General features: G+C 38.4%; 1 protein-coding gene across 4 annotated transcripts in view; it reads left to right on the forward strand.

Annotated features, from left to right (window-relative positions):
• The window catches only part of cadps2 (Ca++-dependent secretion activator 2), a 138,472-nt gene that overhangs the window by 73,275 nt on the left and 40,224 nt on the right, over window positions 1–24,973 (forward strand). For all 4 annotated transcript variants that reach the window (XM_017485062.3, XM_017485067.3, XM_053685932.1 and 1 more), the window contains exons 9-13: window positions 4,145–4,211; window positions 4,413–4,521; window positions 7,771–7,980; window positions 11,104–11,231; window positions 19,093–19,280. In XM_017485062.3, the coding sequence (XP_017340551.1) occupies window positions 4,145–4,211; window positions 4,413–4,521; window positions 7,771–7,980; window positions 11,104–11,231; window positions 19,093–19,280 (702 nt within the window). The remainder of the gene's footprint in view (window positions 1–4,144; window positions 4,212–4,412; window positions 4,522–7,770; window positions 7,981–11,103; window positions 11,232–19,092; window positions 19,281–24,973) is intronic.

A 24,973-nucleotide genomic window follows, 5' to 3' on the forward strand; every position in this document is an offset into this window, starting at 1 on the left:
CACGTCCCGTAGATGCTCGATTGGATTGAGATCTGAGAAATTTGGAGGCCAAGTCAACACCTCGCACTCTTCAACCATTAGTGAACAATTTTTGCTGTGTGGCAGGGTGCGTTATTCTGCTGAAAGATGCCACTGCCATTAATGACTACCGTTGCCATGAAGGGGTATACTTGGTCTGCAACAGTGTTTTGTTAGGTGGTACGTGTCAAAATAACATCCACATGAATGCTAGGACCCAAGGTTTCCCAGCAGAACATTGCCCAGAGCATCACACTGCCTCCACTAGCTTGCCTTCTTCCTATAGTGCATCCTGGTGCCATCACTTCCCCATGAAAGTGGCACACACGCACCCGGCCGTCCACATGATGTAAAAGAAAAATTCATCAGACCAGGCCACCATCTTCCGTTGCTCCGTGGTCCAGTTCTGATGCTTACGTTCCCATTGTAGGTACTTTCGCAGGTGGACATGGGTCAGCACTCTATAATGGGTCTGCTGTTACGCAGCCACATACGCAGCAAGCTACGATGCACTGTGTTCTGACACCTTTCTATCATAGCCAGCATTTACTTTTTCAGCAATTTGTGCTACAGTAGCTCTTCTGTGGGATCAGACCCGATGAGCTGTCCTTCACTCCCCACACGCATCAGTGAGCCTTGGGTGCCCATGCTCCTGTGGCTGGTTGACTGGTTGTCCTTCGTTGGACAACTTTTGGTAGGTACTAACCACTTCATACCAGGAACACCCCACAAGACCCAGTCTAGACATCACTATTTGGTCCATGTCAAAGTCGCTCAGATCCGTATGCTTTCCCATTTTTCCTGCTTCCAACACATCATAACATGGTTTATAGTTATGGCTGAGCAGTATGGTCGCTTATTTTATGTTTTTCTTTATTTTATTTCTTTATCTGTTACTTTTGAAAAACCATGTGAGGGATAAATTGAGCAAAAGAGATATAACTGACACTACATTTGGTCCTGTTTGTTGAGGAGCTGTTTGTTTATTTGTAGAGGGTTCCTTAAAAACTACTTCATTGTATGGAATACTTGGAAATGCAACACTGAGGTAAAGACTGATGTTGCCATATAGAGGTCAAGCATCACTAAACTGCACTAAATGGTTCAATCACTGAAGTGAGTTATCATATTACTGTTAGTTAAACAATCGCTAACTTCAAAATGTATCATGTTGATCAACATTCACTTATTTATAGTGCTATTGACTAAACTGCTAATAAATAGTCATGGGTGCAGATGAAGGCAGTTCCCATAGCCACCATAAAGCAGGGCTATTGTAAAGGGTGAGACAGACAGGCCTTTTCCATCAGCCTGTTAATTATGGAGGCGCTCCAGCAGGCTCTCACTATAGAGCTGCTCCCTGAGAGACCTGTGCTAATTAGCAGAAGCCTCTTCAGTCTGTCATTACCTTTTTATATCTGACCCCACAAGTGGTTTTAAAGCCATCTTGGACCTTCACTTCTGGAGAAGATTCACGTTTATACCCAGAGCATACATACTCACACACGATTTGTTTTCAGACTATATGCTGACATATTTCATTAAGTTCTACTTAAATATATGGATTGTATGTATTGGTTTAAGGTGGACATTTCAATTATTAATGTATGATATTGGTTTTTTGACTGCTTGATTTATTTTTTTTTTTGACACTCTAAAAATTTCTGCTGTGATAGAAATTTGTGATTGCACAGGAAGCCATTAATATATGTAAAAAACTTGTTTTTGCTGTAAGTAGTGAAACCAATAGAACAGACATTGATCTGTTACCTGTTTCCCTGAACTTGTGACACACTCATAAAGCACATGAAAAGGCTGCCTGCTGCTGGGCAGTTTGTGCAAAAACTCTACAGCTGCACTTGACTCGTGCTAGATGGGTTTTTTTTCCCCTTTATGTAATAGCTCAAAAAAGCCAGATTGCTTCTGATGCCATTTCAGGTCCTTCAGGAGACTTGAGATCTACATAAATGATTGACTTTTTTTTACTTTTGCTGCCACTATATCATTTTAGATATGAACCAGCCAGACTGACAGCTTTACTCTAGGTCACTAAATGCTAACTTGCACACATGCGAGCACACACCTGAGGACTTACATAAAGGGAAAAAAGGAGATGCATTGAAAGGGGATTTTCAGGTTGAATGCCCCCCATTAAAAGCAGCCATCTGTTGAGCAGTGGAGAGACTGAAGAACTATTGAGTTTGGCAGCACTACCCCTCCACAGTTCAGAACGGGAGAGTTGCCAGCTTCAGGCTTCTCTCGCTTTTGTTTGTTTGTCTGTCTGTCTGTTTCTCTCCCTCCATCATTCTCTCGGGCTCACTCACTTTGTGTTTCTCTTCCTCCACTCATTTCTTTCTAATAGCTCTGTAAAACTGTTGTGTTATCTGTCAATAAAGAGGAGAGAGCACATAGATCAGGACTTTATCTCTGGAACCTTATCTTTAATGGAATGTAGAGGCATGACTGCTTGAGAATTGTTACTAGCCAGTAACTCCTAAGACCTTACAAGACCATTATATTTATTCTTTAAAAATATTTTTACCCATATTTTAACACATTGTTTACGTAAACTGATATGATGATAATTGTGATAATTACAGCCTTGATTGATTGAGATGAGAGAGATTTTGCCTTAATTTTTTTTGTGTTTTTTTGTTTTTTTGTTTGTTTGCTTTTTTTAAAGGCACTCCTTCAGTAAACAGTTCAGTAAATAAATCGTACAGGATTTCTTACATACTGATCAGCTGTGGTGACATGGACTGTCCACTTGAGGGCGCTGAAGGCATGTAAATTGGTTAGCCTTGTACCTTGACTTCTGCTTGATACTTTTTCCACACAGAAGAATGTGGATGTGCTTTTGTTTGCATATTGGTTTGCCACCCTAACCCACTTCATAGTAGTTTGGCATAGCTTAACAAATACTGTTGATATTTACTACATATGAGAGCATCCACCACTATTTAAATAATAGTTACTTGTTTGTCTTTTACAGGTGTGAACCACAAAGTACAAGGCTTTAGTCCATTCTGCTTGCTCTAATTAGACTTCATGTTCCATAACAGATGTTAAATCATGTTTTTGGTTTAAATTCAACAACTCTGCTTTCTTGGGTTTTTTTTTCTCTTTCTATAAAGCTATGCCTTGAATTTGGCTTCATTTTGTCTTTTATAAAAACAGGTTTGTCTTCAGGTCAGAATTAAGTGAATTGCAATAGCAGGTATGGGTGCAGACGGATTTCTCAGTCATCATAGCTCTGTAGTGATTGCAGCTCAACAGGGCCATGGGTGTATACAAGGTGTCAGAGGGTGAACTGAAAATCATTTTTACAAGTGGATGATTTTTCTTTTATCCACTGGACATTCTTTCCTTCTCCAACCTCAAGTGTCCTTTAGAAGGCATTTTTTGCTATGAAGTTCTTGCTTTTCACTAAAGCCTTTAAGATATCTGAACGTTGATTGAGTGAATATATGTTGTATGTTTTAAGTTAAAACATTTCAAAGTTTAAGTATATATGCTGCCAGTTAAAAGTTTGGAGACACTTGACTGAAATGTTTCTCATGATCTTAAAAACTTTTGATCTGAAGGTGTATGATTAAATGTTTGAAATTGGTTTTATAGACAATAATATAATCGTGCCAACATATTCATTTCTTTCATTAGAAAACATTTTACTTACAAAGCAATTTATTTACAAAAAAAAATTATTTTTTTTTTAAACGGATGACTCGGAGCAAAATATTCCAAAAAGCAGCCAATAAGAGTCCAGCATAGGTGGGAACTCCTTTAATACTGTTTAAAAAGCATCTTAGGGAAATTCCTGAAGAAATCGGTTGAGAAAATACCAAGAATTCATATTTCTGGAAATTCTATTCAAAAAGGGCGTCTACGTTGAAGATGCTAAAATACTAAATTATGTTGATTTATTTTGGATTTTTTTATCACAACATAATTCCCCTGGAGGAATATTTTATATATATATATATATATATATATATATATATATATATATATATATATATATATATATATATATATATATAAAAATATTTTATATTTATAAAAAATAATGAGTGTGGCTAAACTTTTGATGGGTAGTGTATGTAGTTTTTTTCTTTTTCTTCTCAAGGTACCTCTATGCATTAGGACAGAGAGTGTGGAAACGATGGAAGAGGCGATATTTTGTTCTTGTTCAGGTAAGTGCTGATAAAGTGAGTGAAAGTGTTTGTATGATAGCTGTCTGATTCAAATGTTTTTATTCAGCACATCATCTCCAACAGGCAGTAAAGACATCATCACAGTTGCAATATGTACTTTCCAAAACCTATTTGAAAATGTAATCTTTATCCGATTTTAAATTAGATAACTGTGCCAATAAATGTTGCTGCCTATTTCAGGTCAGCCAGTACACATTCGCCATGTGCAGCTACAGAGAGAAAAAATCAGAGCCACATGAGCTCATGCAGCTGGATGGATATACAGTAGATTATTCTGATCCACAGCCTGGTGAGCTTGTATTTCTCTTCTCTCTAAATTTCCCAGTATTGAGTATAAACTCTGATTGCTTCCATGTTCACTATTATGAGTCTGTAAATAAGTACTCATTCTAATTACAGTGGCTAGTTCTAATTAAAGTTGAATTAAATCAGCCTGTGTAACATCAGAGTTTGGAGGATTTTACTGTTCTGGATGTCTATGTGCCACCCTTTTTTATGCTTGGAGTATTGCAGCTTTTTTTTTTTTTTTTGGCTAACTTCCAGTATCCGGTATTTATCAAAAATGTTAAATACAGCATTGCTGTGAAAATGTTAAGCGAAGTGCGCGCATTTTTTTAGAGAAACTACATTTTGGACAAATGTGCTCGACAAAACGACACACCAAGAGGAGAAACTGACAGGTGTCTGTCTGATCGTTTTGTCGAGCACCTTCGTACGATCGGAATGAAGGATTTCTCCTCTCCACTGATGAGACACATAACATTAATGAAAACTCGGTTTCTATTGCTAGTTTTTGTTATGGGAGCAATGAATTGAGGAAATGTGGGTTTTTTTGCTCATTGTCATAGAGGGAGTTAATAAGCTAATACTTATTAGTAAACTATAGGTAATATAAGGTAATACTGTCACTTTGCACACTGACACTTTACATATTTTTGTACAGTAGGTATTTGGACAGTGACATAATTTTCATAGTTTTACCTCTGTCACCACCACAATGGATTTAGAATGACGTAATCAAGATGTGATTCATGTGTAGACTTGCAGCTTAATTCAAGGGGTTTAACAATAATATTGCATGAACCATGTAGGAATTACAGCTTCAGGGCCAGTTTCACATGCTCAAAAACAATTGGACAAACTAACATAATTATAAATATTAGGATTATTTTTTTTAATACTTGGCTGCAAATCCTTTGCATTGACTCAATGACTGGCTGAAGTCTGGATTCCATGGACATCACCAAATGCTGAATTTCCTCCCTTGAGATGCTTTGCCAGGCCTTTACTGCAGTCAGGTGACTGACTCGGCCATTTAAGGACATTCCATTTCTTTGACCTAAGAAGCTCTTGGGTTGCTTTCACTGTATATTTTAGGTCATTATGCATCTGTACTATGAAGCGGCATCCTATCAGTTTTGCAGCATTTGACTGAATCTGAGAAGAACGTATAGCTCTATACACTTAAGAATTCATCCTGTTACTTCTGTCAGCTGTCACATCATCAATAAACCCAGTTCCATTGGCAGCCATGCATGCCCATGCCATAACACCCCCTCCATCATGTTTGACAGATGATGTGGTGTGCTTTGGATCATAAGTTTCTTTCTCCAAACTCTTCTCTTCCCATCATTCTGGTACAAATTAATCTTGGTTTCAACTATCCAAAGATTTATTCTTTTTTTTTAATGGCATTTTCAAACGCCCTTATCTAGACTGACTTACATTTATCTAATTTATAGAACTGAGCAGTTGGGAGTTAAGGACCTTTCTCAAGGGCCCAGCAATGGCTTGGTGGTACTGAGATTTGAACTCACAGCCTTCTGATTAGAAGTCCAGTGGCTTAACCACTTGTTCCAGAACTGGGCAGGCTTCTTTTTAGATGTTTTCTAGCAAGGTCTAATCTGGATTTTCTGTTCTTGTGTGTTACCAGTGGTTTGCAACTTGAGGTAAACCATCTGTATTTACATTCATGAAGGTGCCTCTTGATTGTAAACTTTGACAATGATAGGCCTGCCTCCTCCAGAGTGTTCTTGACTTGGCTAGATGGTGTGAAGGAGTTTTTCTTCAGCAAGGAAATCATTCTACTATCATTCACTTCAGTTGTCTCCCGTGGTCTTCCAGGCCTTTTGGTGTTGCTGAGCTCACCCGTGCGTTCCTTCTATTTAAGAACGATTGTTAAGTTGGCCACTCTTAAAAGTTTCTGCTATCTCTCTGATAGGTCTGGGGGGGTTTCAGCCTAATGATGGCCCCGTTCTCTTGCATCGACACCTCATTGGACCACATGTTGAGAGTCCCTATGCACAGCTACCAAATGCAAAGTCAGAGCTTGGAATCAACTCCAGACCTTTTATCTCCTTAAATTGTCATGAAATAACGAGGAAAATGCCTATCAGTCAATTGTTTAATTATTTTTGAGCCTGTGAAAATTGAGGGACTATTTAACAAAAGGGCGTAATTCCTAAACCGTTAATTTATTTTGTTAAACTTTTTTGTTGAAGTCTACACTTCAATCACATCTTGAGCGCTTCATTTTAAATTCATTGTCGGGGTTTACAGAGGGACAATTGTTTAAAAAAAAAAAACTTGTCTGTCCAAATACTTATGGGCCTGGCTCTCTGTGTGTGTGTGTGTGGGTGTATACAATTATATACTAATATATTCATACTGTAAGTACTATACAAACTATATACAAATAACTGAATAACACATTTGTAACATTTCTAGCATTAGGTATCATTTTTGTCACTGTGCACTTTGTAGCACATACGCTTTGCTGATGTACACACTCACCACAACACCACAACTTTAACCACAACACCAATACAGTCTGGAACTCTATAACTGTGCAATTAACATATTCTGGGATACTCACCATTCAATGAGTAATTGTCTTAAACTATGTGAACTATGTAGATAATGAATGTTTGTCTTTGTCGTGTTGCTAATGCAGGAGAACATGCAAGTAAGAATTTAACTGCATATTGTACACTGCCCATGATGATAAAGCTAACGTGACATGTTGATCTTGCCAGTGTGTGCAGTAACTTTGTGGCATGTATTACTAAAATTCAGTGTGAACATCAAGTACAAGGTAAATTATTTCCTTCCTGTCTGTTTCGGGGCCGGTCGACAATCTTTTTTGTTACTTGACATTTTAAGCTCATGCTTTTTACAAAAGAAGGCACATCAGTTCCCGGGTGGGTGTAGAGAAAGACAGTATAGTTCCATTCATGTCTGATTGAACGGGAAGTTTGGCGAGGACAAGAATAATTAAAAAACTACAGTCATGTTACAGACCCTCAACAGCCAAGACGTGGTTGAAGTATAGTTTCTGCAAAATCTTGAGTGCTCGTTAGGCAATGTTTGTCCTTCGTTTGGAAGAAAGACTTTTCAATTGAGCAAGGCTATACTTCTGTATTTGTCTTTTGAATACATTATTACTTTTTCCTTGAGTATAAACCATGTGTGGCTTATCAGCTTTTTGAAGGTGTTGACCAGGATTCCTTCTCTCCTAATGAGCAAATGTCTTTTCTAGGTCTTCAGGGAGGCCAAGTCTTTTTTAGTGCAGTCAAGGAGGGGGATTTGGTGGTATTTGCGACAAATGATGAACAGGACCGAACGCTGTGGGTGCAGGCGATGTACCGCGCCACAGGCCAGTCCTACAAACCTGTACCTCCTGCCCAGAATCGGCAGCACAACTGCAGAGGGGGGAATATACAGAAAGATGCCCCTGCTTCATTACTCAGTAGGTTATGTCCTCTCTAATATGTGTGACATTTATTTCATAATGCTAGCCGTTCACATTTACTCTCTAATTCCTTATACATATTACTATAGCTTGTATACATGCTAAAAGCCCTTCTTTCTTTTAGCTGATGTGAGGATTTTTCAGTGATGTGTGAGATTAGAAACTATCAAACACTGCCAATCAGTGAATTAAATACATTTTCCCAACACTGCTATAGTTTGCCCCACAGCCCTGATAACTAGAGAACCCTGTTTTTAACTTTTTATTTGGCATGAACAGACCAGAAGGGTCCTTTTCATAACTAAGTCCTGGTCAGAATTTTGCCTTCACCTTATTTGACCTTCCTTTTAGTTTTGTCATCATAATGAGCAGAGACCTCCACTGCATCCAATGTTGTCTGAAATTTTGGACAGTTGTCAAAATAAAATACGGCACTTTGTGACTTACACTGACTTTTCAGGCATGTGAGGACAAGCACTCCACTTCCAAATAATTCTCAAATCTTCAAGGCCCTCCTCCTCCTTGTTTCTCACATCATGCTGGAACTCATACAATATTTTTTTTCCTTCTACAATAATTTTTATCATTTTATGCAAGCCAAAGAGTTTTTCTTTCTTTTTTAATCACAAAGTCACATGAATTTGAACATGGTTGTACAGAAGGACAGTGTAGTGCTGTTCTCAGCTTTCACTGATTGAGTTTGTGTAGAGAAGGATAAATCTGAAAAATCAGATATAAAAGTTTTAAAAGAAGGGTGATGCATTGGTATTCTTAACACAGAAGTGGTATACTTGTTGCTTATACGCAGAATTTTTCTGTTTAAATTAAAACCCACTTTACACACTCATCTAGTAGGCTTTTTAAATAGACCTCTATAAATGTTGAAATATGATGACAGATAAGGAAGCTATTTCCTGAAGTTCACTGCCTGAGTTTTTTTTTCTTTTTTATTCTTTTTTTATCAGCATTATACACCTGGGTTACTGATGTGTCTGAAGCCCTCCATCACTGTCAGTGCTGTCCATTTGCTTTAGTCTCTTAGGTGACCAGTGTAGACCTCTCATCTCACGGCACAGATGAGCCACAGAGCTTAGGATTACATTTCACAATGTGCGTGTGTGTACGTGTTCATATAGGCCATATTATCCCAATAGAGTGCAGCCGTCCTGTCTGTCCACATCTGTCTGTCAAACTCAGGCTGCTCTGACTGAAGTGACTGGCGGGGCTGTACCTGTGATTTTGGTCCAGCGTTGTGTTAATATCTGTCATGAAGCTCATGTCCAGCTTGGTGGTTCACGTCACATGGATGTGACTGCTGCCATGAAGCCAGAAACGTGAGCTGGTCTCTTTCTGCTGTACTGGGCATCATGCCTCAGCTCTTCAGCTCTGATTAGAGACGACGGCCCCCGTCCTCCTCCTCCTCCCGTAGTCTACAGATAATAGCTGTAAGTTAAGGTTGACACAGATCAATATGATTCTTCAGTCGAACTGAATCTGTCAGGCTCGCGCCTCGCAGATCAATATGAAGCTTCCCTCTTCTCTATTACTGCATTGAATCTTCTTTTGTCTCCATTCTTTAATCTCATCCTTGTTTTCTTTCTGCCCCCTGTCCAACAATCGTCCCTGTCCCCATTTTCCGCCAAACGACATTAAGTAGTTGATGTTCCTGTAGTAATGACTGTAATATGACCTATATCGGAATTAAAGCGAGTGGGACAATGGAGAGGCGGGCCCTGTTCTGGGCCAGGACACAAGTGTTTGAGAGTCAATTGGGGAATTGCACTTCGTGTCTACCGTTGTTACGTTCGGGGGGGACTAACAGATGCCCACAGCGCTCCTGGGCACACACACAGCGCTTTTCTCTGTCCATACAAGCATCCACAAAGTCATCGGCATGCCAAAAATGGCAGCGTTAATAAAAGCGATCACTAATGCCCGGCTCACGAGGGTGCCGCTGGCCATACAGGCGTCTGAAGATGTGTCTCAAAAGCCTTGGTCTTTTGTGGGTGTTGTTGAGCGAAGACCTCACTCCACATATGCACACTCTTAGACTGCCGGCAGCAAGTGTTAGGCTTTTGATGGGTCCCCCATTAGCCGGTTTTCAGGATGTATGTGACAAATGCAATGAAAGGAATGGAAATGAACTTGGGCACACTTTTAGTGCCCCCCCCTTAAAAAAAAAAAACCTCCCACAGCCTTGCACACACACACGCACGTAGTCTGCCCTGACCCCAAACCCTTCACCATCGCCCATGTGTGTCATTTTCTTTCTTCGCCATGATGCGCTTGTCATCTGCTTGTTCTTTATTTATGAAAAGTGAGTGCAAATTGAGATGCGTGGAGACAGATGGTAATCTCTCACACAAATGCACATGTTTATCAAACCTTCACAAAGGTATAATGCCTTATTCAAGGTTGAGTTTCAGGCCAACTGTATCTGAGATTCGTTTCTAAGCTGCTGTGACCATGCAGTTCAGGCCGTTTTGTTCTTTTACTGGTGCTACATTTAAACTTGCATTTGAATGGCTGAAAAATATTCAAAAAGTGGTGAAAATTGATTGCATGCTTCTGGCTTTGAAAGCGAATTACAGTCATAGTTCACTCAGCTGAAAGATTCTTTATTTATGTGTGAATCTTTTTATCAGCTGAATTGTAGAAACTAAAAATCAGTGTGCTCATATAGGGAACTGCTGTCAGATGATAGGCCCCACTTGTTTGAGGAGGGCTGTAAGTGTCAAATGTTTACTGGTGAAGCAGGAAAACTGGCTGTCACAGAGTAGCTTTGGCCAAAAGAAGTGACATGCAAATAAAGGAAGATAGTGATGCCAATGCAACCAAAGACAGATTTGTGTTCTTTACAGAGCATTCTAAAGTGTGAGCTCGGTTTTAGCTCCTGCCCATATAGACCAGTTGTAAAATGCACTTATTAGCGATTGAGAAAGCATGATGCTGTTACTCACTACCCTTTAATTAACATATGTGTTCTGAAATTATGTAATATGGTATGCATTTTATATTTATAGTTGCATTCTATTCGCCAATTCAAACTACATTGTAAATGCGAGGTTTGTCAAGTTATTGGTTATTGTACAGGCTGAAATGAGTGTGTTTGTGGCTCAGGTTTGGAGAGGGCAGGAGTCGAGGAGCTCATCTCTGCTGTTCCCTGCAGCTTCGATCACACCAGCCTGTTCCAAATGCTGCAGAAACACACACTCCTCCACCGCATGAACGATTCCTTCTCCTGCCTGGTGAGCTCAAACTATCTGTGTTTGTGTTTGGATGTGAGCACGAGTGGGAACTGTGTAGTACACAAAACCCTATGAGAAGTGCGTCAAGCTTAAATTATATTGATGAAATTAGTTTATTTTTCTTTACAGCATAATGTAGAGGTCTAGGTCTTTTTATATTGCGCTGTTTCAGTGATTTTCAAAGGGAACGGAAGAGAATGGAGGAGAGTCAATCAGAAGTAGTACATACTGAAAAGACCTCTCAAAGAAACTGATATTAGATTGCTGTATTTTCATTTTCACATCACTGATGCCAAAGATACCAAACAGCAGGGTTCTAGAGCTCAAACTGTATGTAATGCACTTTATCAGATTGTGTGTATGTGTATATGTGGCTCTGTTTGGATGTGTGTGTGTGTGTGTGTGTGTGTGTGTGTGTGTTGGGGGGAGTTTAAATGTCCACAGGGGAGGGATGTGGCCCTCCAGGCTAAGTGAGAGCTCACGCTCAAGAGGAGTATAAACGGTTCCAATCAATACACCACAAAAAGGAAACCCATCGTGCTGCTCCGCACTCCTCGGCAGGGTGAAGAAAAGAACCGTGCTGTGACTTCCAATGCTTATATGTATGAGAAACCAGATGGGAATGATAGAGACCTGCAAATAGTCCTGTTTGCTTGTCAGTAAACACTGCAAGTGAGGTGGGGGAAATGTCATTTAGGAATGGAAGAATGTTGGTGTTTTATGTCTGGAAATATCTGGATTTACATGAGAAATCTGACTCTTCTAGCAAATTGTATTTCTTATATTCTACGAAAAGATGTGACCAGCTTCTGCTTTTGTCCTCCTTATTATACCTGCTCTCAGACTAAGTCTGTGCTCAGCTCTTTGTGAGTGTGCCAAGGCTTTTGTTCGAACTTCAGTGGACGGCAAAATGCCCTGTTAAAATGACAGAGCCACAAAAGCCACATGAATGTGGTGCTATCCCCATGATTCCTGGGAGAAGGACTTCTGTATGTGTGTGTGTATGTGTGTGCGCGCATGCGCACGCGTGTCTGTGTGTTTTTATCATATAACTCATATTGTACTATATGTACTGTAATAATAAGATGTACAGTAAGGCAATAACGTATAGTAAGGCAAAAGTAAGGACAGCTTCTGTTTAAGCAACCATTCAGCTTCAGTGAGATCTCAGTGTTCTGAATATCAAATCATTGTATACCACTACTAGAAACAGCCACTTTCTTAAAATACACAACAGTGATGCTCATTGGTAAGAAACGTAGCCCATGAGTACCTGCCAAGGAAAATTATCTACAATTTCTTGGGTTTTAATTGAATATCATTCATTCATTTTTAATAACCGCTTTACATTCCACCTACTGGTTTGTTTTTGGGAGGTGGGAGGAAACTGGAGAACTCTGAGGAAACCCACACAGGGAGAAAACGCTCAGAAACTCCACACAGACTCCACACTCAAGCTCCTACCTCCTTTGCCAACATGCCTCCCAAAAAAATATCAGATCTGCTTATTTACTTATTTAGAAAAGGTTGACCCCTGCAGTACCATGAATTACAAATCAAAACTTTGAGAGCTACCATTTCAATTCTGAAACAGTTTCAACATTCAAATCACAGGACAAGCCTCAAATTACAATGAAATTTAGTGCTCTTAGCATTGACAGATCATTTGTTGTTACACTCTGTGCTTATAAACACCATGTCTGATGAAGATATAATCATCACTGTCAAGACATGTTTACAAGGTCTGCCAGATCACTATCCATTGTTGAAAAGGACCTGCTCATTTGATTTATATATGGACATATTTTACTGCTTAAATATCCACTGCTGGTTGTTACTATCCTCGCTTAGGTTACAGATGCGAACTGACCATCTTAGGTTTTGGGAACTTGTCCATCAGTTCGTATTGTGGAAACTTTAGTTGGCAGGATTGAACAGAATAAACATATATGGGTGCCTCCATGAAACATGTCTTTTTTCTTTTTTTTTGCTCTGTCAAAGTAACTGCACACTTAGAGTTACAGGCCTGAATGGCTGGTGGTTCCGTTCTACTGTATTGAACTTCAAACCTCATACAACAACAGCAGACAATAGTGAGTAACTTGGCAACAAGCTGGCCAGCTATTGTTAGTAATAACTGATATAACTGTTATAATCTAATTCTGACAATTACATTCTCAAAACAGGGATTAGTATGGTCAGTGTTAAAGATTTAGTCCTGAGTGTGTATATTAACTGGTCTAACATTATTAATGCTATAAACTCATTTAAAATGAGAGAATGGGGACTTTATACTGTTCACAGGCCATGTTGATTTGATGTCACTTCTTAAACGGGGTCGGAACTGGTAATCGAGACGAGTACCCCATGTCGATGAGTTGAAATCGCAAGTTGATGGAGTTTTCTGTGTTCTTTCGCCTAAAATGCAGCATTAGCTTCTGAAGATTTATTGTACCTAGTGTTCAAAAAGGGAAACTGCAGCAAATGCTAATAGGGCTCTTGTGGGTTAGGAATAATGCTACCCCATTCTCTGGGGAGGAACAGAGGACAGACAGTTAATAACAGGATTGCCAGATTGAGGCGAATTCAAACAGTCCATGCTGAGTTGATTTGACCCAAGGAGCTGGGCTGACGCGTCAGAGTGGGGAAGGGGTGCATTGATTCAACTCTCAGTGAAAATGACCCAGCCACTAATACAGAGGTTGGGTTACACAGCTACCCCAAAACTGCCCAAGACTGAGAAAATAACCAAATTAAATGACCCAAAAGGCTCAACCCAGCATTTGGGTAGAAAAAAAAATAACCCAGCATTTTTTTAAAAAAATTTTTTTAGAGTGCATGATCAAGAGCCATGGTCCTAATAACTTTTGGATCTTATCAGTGATAATTTTCACCTCAGTCATAATCAGTTATTACTCTGCCACCATTAAGTCTGTGAATTAACTGCTGCTATTTAAAAGGTAATATTAGAATGAGCGCATTAATATCATCCTGTAATTTGTCTTGTAGCTGACACTGCTCTTATAGACAATTAATCAACACCTGACCAGTCAGATAAAAACAAAATACAACAGTGTTGTTGTACGATAACTTTTATACAACAGTAAGTCCCGATCCACTAATTCGATTGGTAGAGTGTGTTCAATTTCATTTCACTGTGTGTATCACTCTGCCTGTCTGTGTTTGCTATGTAAAATTCCAATTCTAGCAGGTTATTACATTGAAACTGTTACTACAGGTTGTCCATTAGTGTGTGTCACGCCATCCAACTGGAGCTTCTTTTAGGTACTATCTTCACTGACTGAGCAATATTGCCAGAAATATTTGGCCATATTTTGTCTGACGTCTCAGTTACTCAATATTAATATTGTGTTTCTAGAATTGTTGTAGAAAAGTGATGTCACATGAGCATGTTGTACTGAATATCAGCACGACTGTGATTACTTGTGGCCTCGTGCCTACGGCCCAATCACAGCTCTACAGATATTCAGTACAATAGCGCACTTGCTGATGTGATATTGCTTATTTAAATTAAGTGTTTTTCAGAATTTTTTATTATAGAACCATGATTCTCTGACATTTATAAAGAGGTAAAGCACATCTGGGGGTTTGTGATTTATTTAATTGTTTTTAAATTTGTGATTTTTTTTTTTCCATTGGGTTTAATCCGAAGCTCAATAAAAAAGTATAATAAACAGGCTTATAAACAGTGTAAACTTGAATCTATTGACGATTCAAAACATTTGTTCTGTGAGTGGAATAAATATCTCCAATAATTATAAAAGAGAGACCATAAAATCTGATATTCACAAGAGTAGTATAGTCACTCCTAGTACACCTGTTGAACTTCATTTGGAAAGTCACACACATACATTGTAATAGAGTTGCTAAGCAATAAATATGTCTTTGAGGAAAATCAGTACGAGGTGCTGCTGTACTAAATGAGTTCACATACACTTTTTTTTTTTTTTTTTTTTGCATTTTAGTCACTGTAGCAATACGAGTTCTCTGAGGCACCTTAGAGAGAGAGAGAAAGTGTGTGTGTGTGGGAGATAGCACTTTTAAAGCAATTGGCAACAGGTGAATAAAAAATCTTATACTAAAGATCTATGCATCTACGAACACACCCACAGCATGATGCTGCACCCCCCATGCTTGACAGTTAGATGGTGTTATTTGAATTATTGTGAGTTTATTTGTGCCTCTTTCCTGAAGGAAGCAGTGTCTTTGTAGTCCCAAGATTTTTATATTTGCATACAATTGTGTGTACAGATGTTCATGGTACCTTCTGTTGTATGGAACTTGCTCCTAAGGATGAACCAGACTTGTGGAGGTCCATAGGGTTTTTTTCTCAGATCCTGGCTGAGTTGCTTGGATAATCCCATGGTTTTAAGGGCAAAAAGGCACCATCTCTAACTTTAGGCCATTTTACAGCCACAGGTGCACTTCCATTAACTCCTAATTATGCTATTTGGCCAATCAGAAGCTTCTAAGTCAATTAATCAATTTCTGGAATCTTTCAAACTGTTTATTAAAGTGACAGTCAGCTTGTTAATGACCTCTGATGTGAACAAAGTAGATGATTTAATTGTCTTGCCAAAAGAAATGTATGGAATAACATGAAATGTGTGGAGTTGTGGAAAAACCGAGATTGTATATCTTCAGCTTAGGTAATTGTTACTTTTGGCCTCCACTGTAGATTCTGTAGTTGGTGTAAAAGGGGAGCTTACATAAGCAGATGGCTAGTTCTGACAGGTACTTCGGTACTATCACCTTTACTAAATATAGTCTCACCCAAATCAAATCATTCAGTAAAAATAAGGATAGAAAAAACACTTCTTTCTTCTGCAAGCATTGGTAAGTTCACTGCAGAAGCTATAGACAACAGAAGCTAATTATGAAAATGAGTTGACAGGCTTTAAGGTAGTCAATGTGTGTGTGAATACAAAAAAGCCTGCCCGCCCCCTTCCTATGGTGAAGGTATGACACCAGATGCCAGTGAGTATAACAGCAAATGAGGAGCAGTAGAAGCCAGTCATGTTCAGCCCTAATGTAATTGCACATATCCACTTCACTCTCCACCCCTAATCACCCTTACTCCCCATAACACACACGCACTCGCATCACCTCACAAACATGCATCTGTTCTGAAATTATACCTTTATTAATGAGAAATGTCTGCCTCAGACTGAGGTCTTGTCAGCTGAAGGCCTTGAATATAAGAGACAGAACAGCCAACTTAAGGCTGATGATTACCATGGCTATCCAGGCTTTTTTAAATAAATATTTTAGAAGAAGGCTTAAATGCCTGGTGTGCTATAAGCATTTTGCAAAACATTTTTATTTTCATATTCCCAGCTATTCAGCCTTTATAGTATTTTTTTCCTGCAGTGTAATATTTTAATGTTTGTGTAAAAATAATTAACTTTTTTGACATAAGTGGTTGTCTCTTTTTTTTTTTTTTTTTTTTTTTTTTTTCCCCTACTGAGATCAGCGTTAAAATGAACTAAGGCTGCGATCACTTCAGTCCATGAAGCATTTAAAATATAGCTGCTCATTGGACACAACTCTGGAAAAACGTTGATCATAAAATAGAAGCCACTGATATTTGACTGGTTTTTTATTGTTGTGTAAATATGTAGCCTTTTGTAGGTGAGGTATATACTGTATGCATGTTTGTTTTCCACTGATTAAGCGTAATTATTTGGAGAATGTCATAAATAAAATTAATTAAGGAAAAAGGAAAAAAAAACCTTCACTAGCTCTGCACACAGTATACTCAGTTTATAGATAAATAGTACTAGTTTTGAAGGGTTTCGATTTTCTTGCTTGATGTGATGGAATTTATCACTTTCTGTCATTTAAAGCCCCTTGGTTGTGTTAGTATTGTTCTGGCTATACAGTGAAAAAGAAAAAAGAATAATGCACCTATGTATTTGTATCCGTTTACATCCCTACTGTTATAATATCCAGTGAGTTGTCATGCTTTTAGCATTAAAGAGGAGTAAGCCAGATTCAGACTGATCTAATACACTAATGTCTCATGATATTTCAGCTTTTCCATTTCCTTTTTGAAATTTCTCTTATTCTTTTGTACTCTCCATGCATCAGCTGTCTATAAAACATACCGATTAGATTACCACATCAATGGTATATTACTAAAGGGTTTTCTCATTTCTTTGGTGATTCAAAAGTAAATTCTCACCCACAGCCACAGTGAATACGCGAAGATTTAGTGCATCTGTATCTAACATCCGTCTTTGCACACGCCTAAAATTCATTGTGTCAATGCCACGGTAACTGAAAATGCTGCTTTTTTTTTAAATGTGCAAATATTCCTGGAATTTCACATTTTCTTATTCCCAATTTAAGCTGCTTTAGTGCACAGTAGAAGCAGTCCGACTCCCCACTCACAGAAACCATTGTATGTGAATTGCCTGTTTCTTTCTGTGCCTGCGTGAGGAGATTTTCCTACTCGTTCAGACTATGAGCAGCAGTAGGAGCCAGACTGTGCCATGCTCGTTAGGACGACGCGAATGCCGTCTCAGTCAATCGCGAGTGGTAATTGAGCGGTCAGAGCCAAGACACGAGCAGGCCATCTGTTTGTCACGGTGGAACATCTTGTGGCACTCTGCTCGGCACCAGGCCATTATGCTGCAGCTCTTAGTGGTGCGATATTAATAGATCCAGGGAAGAGACAGGCTGAGAGACAGACATAGTGACAAAGTGGGGAGAAAGAGATCAATAGTGAGAGAGAGAACGTAGTTGTGTACAAGGATGACACATTTCTTTATTGATGTCATTACAAAAATGTAAACAGATATAAAGTCACCCATTAATAAAGAGCATCATCAGATAAATAAGGAGTAGTGAAGCTATATAAGTTAATGGGAATCCAACACTTTAATAATCTTGTTGTTTTCGGTAGTAATATAAACCAACATAAACTAGAGCTTCATACATGACAAGTGAAAGCTGCATGCTGAAAAAGAACGTGTTGAAAGGTAAAAGCAGAGCTAAGGGACAGAAAGGCAATGCAATGACATACTCAAGTCAAAATATGCTCAGTATGTGTCAAGTCTGTGTGGCTTCTGAACCGCTCTCCTCATCTCTCTGTCTTTAACAGTAATGATCACTCCATCCTCGTTTGCAGGCTGGGAGGTCAGAAAGGGGGCCGCGTCGAGCCTGCTGGTCTCCCGCATGCTTCTGCGCCACAGCTCCATCCTCATGACTCCCAGCCTTCAGCACTGTCGTAGGCGAGCGGCCCCCTCAAAGTGCTAATTTGTTAATGTTCCTACAGAGAAGGCATGTTAATTAACTTTGTAAGATTCATGCCTAATTTAGTTATTATGTGAGGGATGAATGAGCTAATGAATGCAACAGGAGCCTTTCAGCATGCTTCACCCGCCCGCATTATGTTGACTTTTCTGCATATGAATGAATTGTTTGTGCTTAACCTTGGTCTCACTTGTTTGTTATTATGATGGAAATGGATAGGGTGGGTTTTTAAGCTGTGTTCAGTGATGTGTTAGAAAAATAAGAGGCCTGTAAAATTATACACATTCCAGTTTCTGTATCTCAAAAGGTCATTTCTGAGGAATAGGATTTCGGCACAATCCAGGTCAGAGCTGCAGCCTGTTAATGTGAAAGCTGCACCTACTTACAAAAGCCAGTGCATAAGCAGTGATGTGGAGTAACCCAGCCAGTCCTTTTATCTTTTTTATTTATTTTTTTTTTTTTGTCTTAGCATTTTCATGATTATAGAATATAAATACTTTATATTTAAGTTTGTCCAATGGTTCACATGAGATTAGAAATTTATACATTGTGTTATGAGTTTGTATTTCTTCTGGATGTGCAGGGATGGTTCAGCCCAGGCCAGGTGTTTGTTTTGGATGAGTACTGTGCTCGGTATGGTGTGAGAGGCTGCCATCGCCACCTCTGTTACCTGAAGGACCTGATGGAATTCTCCGAGAACAATGCACTGGTGGACCCCACCCTCCTCCATTACAGCTATGCCTTCTGCGCTTCTCATGTCCATGGGAACAGGTACCAGTACACCTCACCACTATTCCTACTCACACATTCTACCTATTATACGGCGCACGATTTAAGATTTCAGGTCGCTTGGTAAAATAAATAATTTTATGATCTAACAAAATGTTAGTATACGTGTAATATATTAAATAATTATGTTTTGTTATAAGCAATAATAATTAAAAACTCCTATTTTTACTATGATATCTAAATGCATTCCCTGTTATAATAATAATCGACTCCAGTGAGGAAGCTTCTTGATTATTATCAGTCTATTCCGACACAGGTGTAAAGACAAAAGAAAAAAAGAAAGCGTCTTTTCTTCTTACTTATATTTATATTTGTAGTGATATCAGTCTGTAGCACATTCATCATTCCTTCTTTGGGAATTGTTTCTTTGGAAATGCCTTTGGAAATGTGTTCTGTCGCAAATAATTTTACAGGATTATAAATATTAGGAACGGAAAATATAGAAAAATAAATAAATGTAGAAAAATAATTATTTAGGAACATAAATATTCCAAAAACCTTTGTGCTGTAAATCAGGGACATAACCAGAATCCAAATTTTACTCCACATTGCAGAAAATCTTCCATTCTCCTATAAACTGCTCTGACTCCAGTTACATTTTACGGAGTTCAATGTTTTATTTATATTAAAAAAAAAAAAAAGAGCCTTATGAAATCTCATAATATCATAGAGATTTTTTTATGAAGCCTGCTTTCATGTTTCTTTAAAAAAATAAAAAAAAGAGAGAGACAGTAAATGGACTTCATATTAAAGGAGCTCGTAGTGTAAGCGGTCCAGTGCAAGAATATAACTCAATTTTTAACATTCTTGTTTCTTTCAGAGCGTGTTCTTTATTTTTCAAAATTGTGGCACAGTTAACTGATTTCATATTAAAAAACATTAGAGCAGAGCTCTTACCATTAATATATCATCTATTATATCTAGTTATTCTTAATTTTAGAACTGGAGATGTTCATTAGTTTTTATAATATGGCCTGTTAAAAGATCTGTTGTTTTCATTGAACAGAGTTCACCAGAATATATACTCCTGAATAGCACTTTGCTTGCACAGCTAATGAAGGACTTTTGTCCAAACTTTGTGTACATTATGTAGTTTGCGTAACATTTTACAATAATTACTCAAGTACACTGCAGTTACTCCTGGGATTTTTATACACATACAGGTAGTACCTACTGTATGCTACAGTAATTAGTGCCTGGGGTTATTTCTACTGCTCATTTTATAGATGATAAAATACCATGCAATCTTTCCAAATGTGTGCATGCACAGTCCATAAAAAATTACTGAGATGATGGATTCATATGGGATTAAAATCCTAAAGATAGTACAATATTAAATACATTATCCCACCTGCTCACTAAATTGATTAACAGCTCTCAATTGTCTATGAATCTTAAGCAATTAGAATAAAATTACTCTATGTTCAAGCAAAGCTTACATAACAGCCTCATGCATAAAGCTATTAGCTTTTTGCTTATTGCACATCACCTTCATTCCACTTATTTCATTTGATTGACTCTAAATACACATGTATGTGCTGCCACTCTCTGATCATCAATTTAGACAATTAGGAGTGGTTATGATTAGCCTCTCTGACTAATTGCTGAGTACAAACGAAAACTGGCAGCAGTGGCTTTTTGTCAGTTTGCTGATTCATTTGAATAATTAATGTCTTGTCAGAACTGTGGAGTCCAGATTGGTTGTGCTAGAAGTGATAAATTATGTTCACAAAAAAATGTAAATGTTCTTTTTTTTTTTTTTGTCTGTAGCTTATTTGTCTGTGTTTTATTTGTTTGATTCAACTGTAGCAAAACTTGTTATTCTTTAGATTCATGAAGGATTTTTGTCTGTATTTATTCATTTGACATTTGGGGATGTTACATTTGAAATGTTCACAGTAAGATAACCTAGTGTAAAAATATCACAGTTTCACAGTGTCATGGTATTTATCATTTACCATTTACCAAAAAAAAAAAAAAAAAATACAAGATGGCTTGTAAATATTTATTACATAATCTTTGTACAGACATCTATTTTCACATTGTATATGTAACAAGAAACAAAAGAAAACAAAGCAGTATCTCTGGATATATGTCTGAGTAATTATGATCGATTTGCACAGCGATCTGCGTATAACTCAGAGATTAAGATCTATTAATATTGCACCAGATGTGTCTTTGTGATGTACACACGGATGTCACGCTAAAATTTCCATGCATACTACATACATCCAATTTTAATACAATATTTGACCCTTATTATAAGCACTTACCTAAAACCCCAGAAGGTGTTGTTCCTTAAACGTTATCTATATTTTATTGTTCTGATCTTTTTAAACCCAAACAATATTTTATTTTTTTATTTTTTTTTGGTTTCAGCAGGCAGTGCATGATTTTGGGTGGTGAGGACCCCTGGATTTGAACTATTGTTAGGGTTCCTATACATACACCATGACATGAATCTATGACTGCTACAACTACAGAACAGTGGCTACTATAATATCCTTAAGACATGGGATTAGCAGACAATTTACGATATTATAGCAACTACTCAGCCTCTCTCATACATTAATTATATCTTATTATATTATAATTAATTTTAAATACTTATTAACAATTTTATGTAACTTATTTTAATATTATATTATTGACATTTCTTTCTATTTCTCCATCAGTAACAATTATCCATCCATCCATCCATCCATCCATCTTCTATACCGCTTATCCTCTTCAGGATCACGGGGGAAACCTGGAGCCTATCCCAGGGAGCATCGGGCACAAGGCTGGGTACACCCTGGACAGGGTGCCAATAGTAACAATTATTAATACGTTTAATTAAATATATGAGGCTAAATATGCCTTACACGTGGGTGTTGTATGCTGCTCACTGATCACAGCTAGTTTTAGATTTACTGTTCCAATGACGTGGTCTAATTCTTTCCTGCTGAAAATTTCATGTAATCAGTGTGTTGGTTACTGTGGCTTGCATTTCACAGCTCCTATGCAACAGGAACCTACTGCAGTCAGGCAGTTGCTAATGTCAAACTCTTCACATGTTTCTTTTTTGCTGCACTTTATCCATGGTCCATAACTTTTATGTGACACAGATACTAGCGGTATATTCAAAGAAAATGCTCTGTTAACTCTCAGTTGTTTCTCCTTTTGATGTCACATTCAAAACATATCTTAGAATAGTTTGTCTTGCCGTTCATGTGCTATTGACCAGAAATACCTGAATGTCTGAATATGAAACTAACTTTACTGCAGTAAAAGAGACACAATGCCACCACTTTAGCTGAATCAATCCTCTATGTAGCCACACAACACACTGTAATATAGAATCAATTAGACCAAGGTCAGAATCCCTGAGATAAATTTTTTTCCCATTCTGATGGTTGATGTGAAAATTACCTGAAGATGCTGGCCTATAGCCGTATAATTTTATGCATTGCATTGCTGCCACATGATTGGCTGATTAGATAATTGCATGAATGAGTAGGTGTAAAGGTGTTCCTAATAAAGTGCTCAGTGAGTGTATATTTCCTGGGGTTATTTCCACTGGTCATTTTTAAAAGGTCAAATACTGTGTAAACGTTCCAAAATGTGTGCAGGCACAGTCCGTAAAACATTACTGACATGTTGGATTCAGAAGTGACTAAAATCCTAGAGATTCTGCGGTAGTAATTACATTATCCCACCTCTCTATGAAAAACTAGTCTTATCCGTAAAGAACTTTAGAAAGATATTTTTGAGAAAAAACATTTCTGAGAATCTCTTATTATATAATGAGTATTTGTGGGTTGTGTGTGAAACCTAAACGTTATTACAGAATTTAATTCTGGTCAAGAGGACCTTAACATTTCATGGTTGCATCACATCATCTACATTAGAGCTTTTTGGAGGAAACAGAATCGCAGTAGACATACAGTACAGTGAGATTACGCATATCACACCTAAGTGTTTCAGCATCCTGACAGCACACACAGATTTTACCTGCACTGAATGCTTGTTCTTGATTGACAGTCACATCAGGAATGACTTGCTTGTGGCACACTTCATGTGATGTCTGCTTGATGTTGACATAAGCACACTCGGCTCAGTGAGGCTTGGAACGGAGTAGAATTCACACAGGTGTTGAGGTGCTAGTGTGTGAGATCAGAATCAGAGACCAATGTGGATTGATGCCGATATGTCAGATATCCAAGAGTGACAGACAAGACAGTAATCCCAAGCCGTCCTTCTTCTTACATGTCAGTCTTAATCCCTCTACCTTACTGACTTGGCTGTCATGTGTGGTTGTCAGTTTTGCTTGTGCTACCAGCCTCCCCACCTTCACCTCCAGCTCACTCACACTATAACCATGATGTGCATCTGGGTTGTCATCTGTTATTCTGTAACTTATCTGAGGAGTCTGTTCACACTGAAATACCAAGATAGTCTTATGCATTTGTATGTTTTTTGTTTTTTTTTCTGGACTGTCTTCTTAAACAGTGTAATGTCATACTGTATGTAATGATGTTATGGCATGTATTAACTTTTAGTTTGTGTGGTAGCCTGGGAAAATCCTTCACAATCTGCCACGTTCTATATAGTTATAATAAATAAGGGCTTTCCTGAACTTAAATATGTCTCTCTTAAATGTATCTGTTATAGCATTTTAAAGCCTGGTTACACCCCAAAATTGAGAGAACTGCATTTACAGATTCCATCTCGACCATGACTCCGGAGCAGTGTGGACATTTTGACAGCCTGTATTTGATTACAGACTTAACTGATTAGGCTTATGTCTGTATAGCTCATTTAGTTCATAGCTATCCAGGGGGAAAAAAAATTATTTTAGCCAAAACCTGATTTTTCATCTGTTTTGATTGACAGAATTCAGTCACCGGGTTTGTCTGACCACCTTACAGTGCTATGAAAAGTATTTGCTGATTTCTTCTGTTTTTGTGTATATCTCATACTAAATAGTTGTTTATCTTCAAACAAAATATAACATAAAACAATAGGTTACTGACTATAACCCCGGTTCTCTGAAACATCGAGTGGAGAGGTCCACCTATGGGAACCGCATCCATATCTGACCTCTGTAGAAACATCCAATTGCACCAAGTCTGCCTGTGACAGACAGGAGCATGTGTCCAGTGCCAGGTAAGGGCACGCCCCTTATCTGAGTGCATAAATGACCTGCATGCACTCCTCTTCCTCAGTGAGCAAATTCGCTTCTCATGCGGCAAGCGGGGCAAGCTTTGTGGATCTCTCCACTCAATGTGTCAGAGAACCTGGATTACAGACAGTAACCTATTCTTCTTTTTCATCATCTCGTGTTTGAGATCCACCTATGGGAGAAATGGACTACCCGTTTGCCCAACACACTCACAGTGAGGCCCTGTAAGCCAAGGGATGGTCATCTAGATAGGTGGTGCTTGACGCATCCCATACTGGCGTGCCTGGTAACACCATGCACGAAGGTTGTAGTGGTACACAGGCAGAACATAAAGGACATGCTGGTGAAAAGCTGGTTACGCCTCCTGAAAAGGCTAGTCGCATCCATGTACACCCAAAGGGCACACACAGGACACAGAGCATTCAACCTCTGATCCTCCACAGAGGAGAAGGGAGGAGGCTGAAAAGCGGAAAGCTGAGTCACTTCACAGGTGAATGCTGGTAAGCATTTG

Source organism: Ictalurus punctatus, chromosome 14 (assembly GCF_001660625.3).
Source record: "Ictalurus punctatus breed USDA103 chromosome 14, Coco_2.0, whole genome shotgun sequence".
In the NCBI taxonomy this organism is placed as follows: Eukaryota; Metazoa; Chordata; class Actinopteri; order Siluriformes; family Ictaluridae; genus Ictalurus; species Ictalurus punctatus.